This window comes from Bactrocera latifrons, unplaced genomic scaffold (genome assembly GCF_001853355.1).
Source record: "Bactrocera latifrons isolate USDA-ARS-PBARC rearing strain unplaced genomic scaffold, ASM185335v1 scaffold_452, whole genome shotgun sequence".
Lineage (NCBI taxonomy): Eukaryota > Metazoa > Arthropoda > Insecta > Diptera > Tephritidae > Bactrocera > Bactrocera latifrons.
Genome location: NW_017537104.1, coordinates 13,670 through 24,364, shown reverse-complemented (window position 1 = coordinate 24,364; position 10,695 = coordinate 13,670). Strand labels below are relative to the sequence as shown.

The 10,695-nt window shown below is 34.8% G+C and overlaps 1 protein-coding gene and 1 long non-coding RNA gene across 10 annotated transcripts in view; one reads left to right on the top strand and one right to left on the bottom strand.

Annotated features, from left to right (window-relative positions):
- The window catches only part of LOC108973072, a 127,414-nt gene extending 120,533 nt beyond the window's left edge, over positions 1–6,881 (bottom strand). Inside the window, exons 1-2 of one of the 4 annotated variants that reach the window (XM_018940089.1) lie at positions 6,312–6,881; positions 6,120–6,220 (exon numbers count right to left, since the gene is read on the bottom strand). Coding sequence is in view for 2 of the 4 variants with exons in the window: in XM_018940092.1 (XP_018795637.1) it covers positions 6,120–6,133 (14 nt within the window). In the remaining 2 variants the exon portion in view is untranslated. The remainder of the gene's footprint in view (positions 1–6,119; positions 6,221–6,311) is intronic. The other 3 variants (XM_018940092.1, XM_018940091.1, XM_018940090.1) reach the window with 3 other exon arrangements.
- Positions 1–10,695, top strand: part of LOC108973074 — a 54,733-nt gene that overhangs the window by 35,607 nt on the left and 8,431 nt on the right. The window lies entirely within an intron of this gene.

Genomic DNA, 10,695 nt, shown 5'->3' with positions numbered 1-10,695 from the left:
ATAATCAAATCACAAAACCAAATGTTGCAAACTTTTTTAAGTAAAAAATGAGTGTATTGAACATTTGTTTCATCCCCTCAATATACCAATAGCGTGTGTGCTCATACGCCATTATTTTTYTTATTGCATATTTAGAATCTTCATCATTGATTCTATGTCTGGTCAAAATTTCGTCAAATTCTACTTCCACAAAGTAGGTCAAAATGTCATTGGAAAAAATGGTGTATAATTTCATGTTCAAAAATTTCCCTCAATAAGCGCTATTTTGCTTGAAATTGCCGCTGCAAAGTTGTTAAAAGAATAACAGTGTATGCGCATTATACTCCATTTTAGCCTGTAGAAATAAATACAATTTATCAAAACTTTAACTCATAAAATAGTTTATAATAATATACACTATTGTTTGTGAAATAGTTTTATTCCGACCATTTCTATACTCCACATAAGCAATTCAATACAAATTCGAAAGTTTTATCAGAAATTTACAAGAGTAGTAGCCTATGCGATTTTTCGTTGTTTTGACTACATGAATGCCAAGGAAATATTGTAGTCATTTGAAATTTCAGCTTGCAAATTCATTTCGCAGAGAAAGTTTGTTCATTGAAAAAAGGCAGATGTAGTTTTAGAAGTTTTAGAAGAAATCACAGACTGTGGTGATACTTATATCAATAACAAGAATGAAAATGGTAGAACTATACCTACGCGAAAGAGAAAGGTGAGTACAGCAAACAGCTTTTGAGAAATATTGTTTGGGTCTAGCCACGTCTGACTCTGAAATATTTCCGAACAATAGATTGAAAGTAATAAATGGGTGCAGAATAAAAGGAAGTATCATCGCAACAAAGGGAACCCGTATGTCACTGAGTGGCAAAAGAGTTGAAGAAACCTATTGACTGTAAGTGCCGCCATAATTGCACAGAAAACTTCTCAGAAGAAGAGCGCACAGAGATCAATGCAGAATATTGGAATTAAGGCGACTATACGAGTCAGCGACTGTTCCTGGCCAATTGCGTGAAAATTGAGAAGTGCAAAAGGCCATTGACAATTGGATCACGGCGGGCGAACACATTTAATTATACTCTCAAAGCCAAACAGGTATGCAAGAAGTTTTTTTAAATACTTTGAACTTGTCAGACGGCGCAATATCTGTGTTAGCCAAGAAGATGTGCCAAAATGAATTTACTGATAAGAGGGGTCAACATGGCCACCAGAGAAAATTAGACGAAGAGACAGTTGCGCTTATCAAACAGCACATCGAGTCATTTCCAGCCGTCGAAAGCCATTACACTCAAGCAAAAAGTCAACGACTTTATCTTGCCTCCGACTTAACAATATCAAAAATGTACGGTTTATTCAAAGAACTCCACTCGGACGCTATCATTAAAGAAAACATTTATCGCCGGATATTTTGCATGAATTATAATTATTCTTTCCACCGTCCAAAAACGGACACCTGCTTAACATGCGAGAGGCACAAAAACGCTGAGGACTGTATTACAGTCGAAAGTTCACAAAACAGAAACAGGTTCATTGCTACACTATTGATTTATATCAACAATACCTTGAAGCTTAATTCGATAACAATTAAGTACCTTTGATGCACTCTGCAATAGAACGTGCGTAAAGAAGTATATACGTTTATTCGCCGGCAGAATGGCCAACTATAATGAGACTGGCAAGACGGAAAAACCCATATGCTGTAGAGAGGCTTCAATACAGTGATATGATTGATCTCAAAGCCATGTTTTCGAGTTTAAGACATAGCCTTAAGAAAAATATAAAAAATGAATCGGTAAATTGGCTTAATGTTAAATTACTCCAAGTGAACAAAATTCAACGAAAACAGTTATTATACAATTAGGAATGGGATGGAGACTTAAAGGTAACTGATATTGGAGGAACGCGAAAAACAAAAAAGGTGTTCAACTTTTCGTTTACTGGCAAATACAATAAAGAGCTGCCAATTTGTAATGAATGAAGACGAATTTCTAGTTATTTTTGATTTACGCAATGTATACCTTCATTTGTCATCATTTTTTGTTTATAATAACCCAAATTGGAAAGTAATGAATAAATGCCACTGAATTAACAAAACTATGAATTAATTACTGTTTTATAATGTTACAAATTGATATTTTTGAGATGAAATATTTTAATAAAAATACCGTAAAATTATTGAATAAAACAGCGTATACCATACAAAATAAAATAATATATCAGATACATCATACGAATTCCTTAAAAAATAAAATGGCCTATATGGAGGATTTGCGCTTTGAATAACATAATTATGGTCTTAAAGGATGCGTAGAATAAAAAAACTTGGTAAATTTAAAGGCAAGAAACGGTATAATGTACTCATCGAAAAATCCACTATGAAGAATTTTTATTTACCGCGATATTGAGGTTTTAATAGACATCTGATTTGACAAAAACTTTAAACTCGACTTTCTCAGAACCCAAAAAAAATTATACGCTGTTGTTATATTGAGGGAACGGTTTATGGAACTTATTAGATTTCTAGATGGAAATAACATTGATGTAATGCTATTGTCAGAAACTCATCTTACAAAAAAAAAAAAATATTTCTTTATACCGGGATTATAGGAGACTTGGGTGGAAATTGGGCCCGAAGTGACGAGAAATAGGCTAATTGTTTTGCAAATAACCTAGAAAAGGTATTTCAACCTAATTTCCCAAAGAACATCTTTGACTTGTCCAGCTTCCCCAACACAGTTAACGAGTCACTCGAGTCTTTTAAGACTTCACCCTCTGAAATTATTAGAATAATAAAACAACTTAACCCAAAAACGTCACAAGGACATGATAATATTACCCAAAAATGCTAGTTGAGTTACCAAATATTGACGTAGAAGTGCTCACTTTGCCCTTCAATTCAATTCCTAATCTCGAATACTGTTCTAATTCACGGATAAAGTCGCAGATTATGTCAATAGATAAATCTGGGAAAGACTTAACACAGGCTTCTTCACCAATCAGTCTTCTACCCTGCCTTTCTAAATTATTTTAAAAAAAGGTCACTGTCAAAGATGACTCCTTTCCTCCATGAAAATAATATAAGACAATGCACCAATTCGGGTTTCGTGAAAAACGATACGATAGAGCAAGTAAATAGAATTTCTAACGAAATAAGAAAAGCATTTCAGTACAGAGGGTACCGTTCAGCAATATTTCTAGACGTGGCTCAAGCGTTTTCGCTGAGAGCAAAAATGTATCCGGCAGCAAAAATAAACAATATTTTTGTACCCCAAGCGAATGAAGTAACATATCTTGGTATTCACCTAGATAGAAGACCTACGTGGAGAAAACATATATCTAGTAAAATGACTTGCATAGAGATAAGAGCTGCAAATTTTATTTGGCTTTTAAATAAAAACTCCAAACTTAGCCTAGATAACATAGTGCTTCTTTATAATGCGATCATAAAGCCGATTTGGATGTATGGCATTAAACTATGGGGTAAGACTTGTGCAACTAATGTTGATATAATGCAAAGGTTCCAATCTAAAATGCTTAGATGCATGTGTAATAAAAAATATCCATAAAGACCTTAGTATTCCTATAACTCAGAATGGGATTAATACATTCGGATAAAGTGAACTAGAACAGAAATCATTATGTTTACGAAGACTCGCTAAAATAATGCTGTATTATCCTTACTGTGTAGTTAACGTTTCGGATATTTTTAGCTACTGTTACAGCTATTTACACAATGAATGATGAATAGCTATGAAGAACAGTTTTCATTTACGTACGAAAAGAAAAGCAAATCACTACCATACTCCAAAAGCTCGAAGTGGATTGATATCACCTGTAAATATAAGCATTAGGAAGCGTGATACACTTAGCATTTTTTAACATACTCTATTAGATAAATTACTTCTATGAAATAGATTCATTACCAAACAGCATATCATTTTTCTAAATAAGAACCTACTTAAAGTAAACATAAATATACGAAGCACGAAAGTTTGCATATAAATTTCTAAACATAAGCAATTTCTTCATTTTTACCATAAATAATTTCTCACACTCTCAGATATTTAAAAGTGTAAAATAGAATAATATAATTGAAGCCTTTTTATAATATAATTAATACTCTCCTCTTTTTGTTTTGTTCATCTAACGCCTGTACGTATCACCTAAAACTAACCGAGATAGATATAGGGTTGTATATACATATATAAATGAGCAGGGTGACGAGAAAAGTTGAAAACCGGTTTAATGCCTGTCCGCCCGTGCAAGCTGTAACTTCAGTAAAAATTGAGATATCTTGATTAAACTTGACATGCAGGTTTCCAAGTGCAAAAAAAAGTTCGAGTTCGTGGATGTAGCGTGAGAACAGTTCCATGCCCAGAAATCACCATTAACCGAAGAAAAATTAAGATATAAAGTCATATTTGGCATAAGGGATCGCAGTAGCCAGAGGCACCTGTGAGAAAATTTTGAAAAAGTGGGCGTTACCTCGCCTTTTAATAAGTTTATTGTATATATGTATGTATGYATCCTAAACCATTTAAGCAACAACAACCAAATTTGCTCAGCACACATATTATTAGAAGTCCTACCAATATTGTGAAAATGGAAATGGAATCGAAATCGGATGAAAACCGCGTTCTCTCCGAATATAACGGTACTGTTCAATACTACTAAAAACTCGATAAGTCAATAACTAAATGCGTCAGAGATGCAAACATTTGCCGCCAATATGGTGTGACACGGCTTTACAGGAACCGGGATCAAAATTGGACGATGGGAGTGGAACCGCCTACTTTTTGGTGACAGAACATATCTAGGAACCCGACCGCCTAATTTCGACTAAATTTAGTACACAGAATTCTTCTCATATCCCTATGTTACAGTGGGCGAAATTGGACTACGACCTCGTCTACTTTCAATGTAGCACAATTTTAAACTACATTTGATTCTTTCACGTCCCATCATACAAACCAAGAAGTAATTAATTTAACGGTATAAAACTTTGCATGAATAATGTCTTTAGTGTGTGCTACCTAATGACCAAAAACTCTTTAAATCCAATAAAAATCGTTCAAGCCCTTAAGTACCGAATATTTAGACCCCGTTACCTATAGTTGACTTTTAAAAGAAAATGTCTGTTAACGTGTGATATATATAACTGACTAATACTTCCCTTAGCCCCCATATAATTAATATAAAGAATTTAAAATTTCCGGGTGATATTGTACTGCATATATCGGCCAATATGTACATTATATCAATAAAAATAAGAGAGCGTATTTTATTCATAACAGTGTATCTTTACTTAAAATAAATAAATTTAGACGAGCAAATTCTATTTTATATATGGAATTCTACTATATATGGTACAATATGTCTCTTCCTAAAAGTCTCAAAGTTAACAATAACTTAATATCAAAATCTATGCTGAAGAATATTTATACTCTGTATTAATACCGGCAAGACACAAAGACAGAATTATTTTCTACGAATAACTTTCTATACTGCAGTTCATTAAATTCTTAAATTTGAAAATTAAAAATCTTTTAATGAATCGTAAAGACTTAAGCTTTAAGTATATTGTCAAACTCTTTGAAAATAAACATTGAGCTTAATTTTTACTGAAAACCTAATAATAATAAAATCTGTTTGAGAATGTTGTATACAATAATAATACGTTGGATATAAATACATATTTTTCATTACAAGTAAAAGAATCAATCTGAAGGACTTATCTGAGAAGATAAGAAATCTTCGAATAGAATATAAACTTGAGAGCACTGAGGTAAAAAATGTATGTACACTATACTATATAAGTTGATTTATTATATAATATATTTTACCCTTATTAAGGTAGTAATAGGAATAAGGATTAGTTTTATTTTTTTTTTTCTTAAGCTCCCAGGTATAAATAATACATGTATGCGTAACATTTTTGTAGGCGAGAGCAACTTTTAGCAAAGGAATATTGTGGTAACCACCATTTCAAATATTTTAACTTTATAAAGTAAAAATATTAAATTATAATAGTAATATACTATTTCACATGTGGAATATTTAATACCACTATTGTGCAAGCCTTATTGTAAAACATATATGTACATTGCTGTAGTGTTTACCTTGCGTGCCACATTTCAATCAATCCATGCGGATATTTTTAGCCATAGAACATAATACACACACTCTTTAAGGCAGAATTCCTACAAAGTAACAATCAACACTATTTTTTAATAGTTAAAACAATTAAAAAGCAAAATAAAACGAAATACTTTTCTTGTAGTAAATTGTTACCACAAATACGTGAAGCTTACATATTGTACTCGTTTCCATCAGCTATAACTTTCTGTTATTAAAAATGCAAATTTCTCCTATTAATTTTTTTCAATGTATTTCCAAACAACCACATTTACTTAGGTAACAACATATCGTAAGATTATATTTAAACATTTCAAAAATTTAACCACATCCAGATTATTAAACATTTAAAAAGTTCTATATATTTAATATAATTTTCACTGTGATCCGCAAAAGAACACAAACGATTAACTTGCGTATGAGTTGAAGCTCTTTGATTTTGAAATAATAGAGCGCGTGCTCTTACAGATACTATAACACTGTATCTGTACGTTAATTTACTTATATGTATATATTATTTTATTAAACAGGCATATGAATGTATGTTCATACGCTTGTGCACTCACATATACACATGCACAACGTATACTGAAAGAACAGCGATCGCAACTATATAAACAATCGGTACTAAATTACCGAATGCCAGATCTGCATTTTTGAGTTTCAAATCTTTTCGAAAGTGTTTCTTTTTTTGTTATTACTTAGTTGCTATTACCTTAAATTAAATAATTTCAGTGTTTGGAAACACTTGACTTAATATCTACTTCAATTTATTTTTATAAATTTTAAACGAAAAATAATTTCCATACAGATCTTGAAAGAATATTTTACTATAATACGTTATAGTTGTTGAAGAAACTAATAAATATATAAATATATCTCTTATAACAGTTTTGTCATGTGTTTAATAACTGAAATGTAATCCCTTATAACACTTTTGCAAAACTCTTTTTGTATTCTTTGAGACAAGATATTGAACTAGTACTTTTTTATTTCGACAGAATATGAAAAATTTTTAGCTTATGAATTTTGAAAATTTCAACTCTCGATAAAATAACTTTAATAGTTTGCGTATATGAGGAAAATTATTTTATTAAAAAATGTTTACAACTTTTTAGAATAGGGTTTTTTTTGAACTATTCACATATTAAAAAAATATTCACTGAGTTTCATTAAAGTACCTTACATACAATCACCAACCACATGGAGTAAACACAGACAAATTTTCGAAAATCCTGATGTTAGTTATATAGGAAGGTCAAGTTTCTTCCAATTTTATTTATTTTATGCACAAAGATACACTGTTATGAGTACAGAATGCTTTGTAATTTGCATTAAAATATAAATAATATTGGTTAAAGCTGGTTTATACCTGTCTCTTATACACATCTAGATGTGTATAAGAGACAGATTTTGTTACATTAAGAAACTCAAATTATTTTTTTTTTTTCAGTTTATGGAATTCATTTTTCCTTTATTCATGTTAAAGCTCATTCAATTTTATTAAATATAGCTTAATTAGTTTTAAAAATAATGGAATTTAAATGCCTACCTGATCGTTGATGCATGTGCGGCATCTTACCAAAAAGTTCTTCATTACTGTTTGGAAAGTTGAGACAGGAATAGAAGCAATTGTTTCTCGAATGGATTGCCTTAGTTCATTCAAACTTGTTGGCTTTGCTTTGTAGACTTCCTGTTTGCAATAACCCCACAAGAAAAAGTCAGGTGCAGTAAGGTTAGGCGACCTGTGTGGTCAACGGAATGTTTAGTTTCTGGATATCAGCTTATTGGGAAATTTTGGTCGCAATTCTCTCATAACATGTACCATCTTGTTAAGACTACACAGAGTTGAAAGAAATTCTCATTCRGCGTAATTCTGTATAGAAAAACTCTCTCAACATGCTGACGTAACGGTCTCCAGTAACSSTAACGGTGTGACCGCTTTCTTCGAAAAAGTAGGGCTCGACAATGCAGCGTGATGAAACTGCACACCACACTGTGACACGAAGTGGATGCAATCCCGTCTCATGGAGTATCTGTGGGTTGGAAGCACTCCATATTCAACAATTTTGTTTGTTCATGTTGCCGTTTAAATCGAAATGGGCCTCGTCAGACATGAAAAGACAGTTCAACATGTTTCCATCCTCTTCCACCATCTGAAGCATCTTCTGGCAAAATTCCAAGCGAATCGGCAAGTCTGCAGCGTTCAGTTTGTTGGCCATTTGAATTTTATATGGGAATAAGTCCAAATCTTTGTGCATAATTGACCGTAATGACTGTCTGCTTACACCCATTTGAGCAGATAAGCTTCTTGTCGAAACACGTGGATTGTTTTGAATGGCAGCAACTACAGCAGCGATTGTTTCCTCCATTCGAACTCAAGGGTTTCGATGGTAAGGTCTTCTGTTGACTGTCCCATGCTCGGCAAAATTGCTTACAAGTATCATTATGGTCCATCTGCTCGGAGGATTGCCGCCAAAGGTGCGCCTCTTTGAACCGAAACTACGGACTCCAGTGCGTAATAGCGGCGGACAATCCAAATTCTTGTTTCAGTGTCCCAGTTATCCATTTTTGTTAAATGTAAAAGTCAATCTGCAAAATAAAAAAAAAATTATCAGATTCATTAAATAGAAAAAAAGTTAGTTAATTTTTTTGGTAGCGGCTTCCATCAGCCACCCTGTATATAAACGCAGAACCTGAAAATGTTGAACATATATATTATTATGTATGTAACTTGAAGTAGTGGATCATAGTCAATAAGACACCCTATTTCGAATTTTTTGATGATACGTTATTTTACTTTTCTGGTGACGATATGTATATTTATTTAACAACATTTAGCCAATTTGCATTTCATTTGTTTTTAGTCTATTTTGATCCTACTTTAGATGGAGGATGGAGTCATGTGTAGAAGTTCACGCAGGTGAGGAAAGTTCTCTGATCGCCATTCACATATGACTCAAGCAGCTCACGACTTCCGGTCCTTGACCAAGTATCCTCTGGGTAGCTTAAGAACATCCCTTTGAAAGCGAACTAAAGTGAGAAGGGAAAAATTCCCTGTATAGGGTTGTGCGCTGGAACCCGCCACGTAAAAAAATCAACCTAATGAAAACGCAACAACAGCCTCGGATGAGAGACCCCACTTTTGATGACGATAATGGCGAAACAAAATAAGGACTACGAATTGAAGGCATGCACCTGGAATGTCAGGTCCCTTAATTGGGAAGGTGCCGCTGCCCAGCTGGTTGACTCTACACTCTTACAGAAGATGGTATCTTCTCTATTTAGTTCTGCAGCTCGAACTACTTTCTCCAGAAGCAGGTTGAAAAAGTCGCACGATAAGGAATCGATTTGTCTGAAACCTCGTTTGGCATTGAACGGCTCGGATAGGTCCTTCCCGATTCTGACGGAGCTTTTGGTGTTGCTCAACGGCATAAAGGCAGCTACTTTTCGTGCTGTCGAAAGCAGCTTTGAAATCGACGAAGAGGTGGTGAGTGTCGATTCTCCTTATCAGCCACACTGATAAGGTGCAATCAGCTTGTTGACGGTGGGCTTCGATCTTTCACACAATACGCTCGATAGAACCTCATATGTAATGTTGAGGAGACTGGGATACCCCTGTAGTTCGMGCAGATTGTGGGGTATCTTTTTTTATGGACTGGGCATATCACACTTAAGTTCCAATCGCTGGGCATGCTTTCGTCCGACCATATTTTACAAAGAAGCTGATGCATGCTCCTTATCTGTTCTTGGCCGCCGTGTTTGAATAGCTCGGCTGGCAATCCATCGGCCACCGCCGCTTTGTTGTTCTTCAGACGGGTAATTCCTATTCGAACTTCTTTATGGTCGGGCAATGTAACGTATGCTCCATCGTCATCGAATCTCTTCGTACTCACGCATTTCGGCCTCTTTCTTTTTTTTGTCTGCAAATGCGTCTCGCTTCCCTCTTCAACTCTCGGTATCTATCCCATCCCGAAGGTGTTGTGGTCGATCGTAACGTTGTGAAGTAGGCAGCCTGTTTTCTCTCCGCTGCGATACGCCATTCCTCGTCGTACCAACTGCTCTTTTGTACTTTCCGAAAACAAATGGTTTCGGTTGCAGCTGTACGTAAGGAGTTTGAAATGCCGTCCAACAGTTCCCTTATACCGAGTTGTTGACGAGTGCTCTCAGAGAGCGGGAGTGCAAGCCGAGTAGAAAATCGTTCGGCTGTCTTTTGTGATTGTAGCTTCTCGACGTCCAACCTTTCTTGTGTTTGATGGCGTGCGTATTTTGCTGCAACAAGATAGTGGTCTGAGTCGATGTTTGGACCTCGGAGCACACTCACATGTAAAACACTGGAGACGTGTCTTCCGTCTATCACAACATGATCGATCTGGTTGGTGGCTTTTCGATCCAGAGACAGCCAGGTAGTGCCAAATATACCTTCTTTGCCCACCCTGTCGCCAAGCACGATTTTGACATTGTGGCGGGGGCAGCTCTCATAAGTGCTTTCCAAGCACTCATAAAAGGCATCTTTGGTCACATCGTCCTTCTCTTCCGTCGGGGCGTGGGCGCAAATCA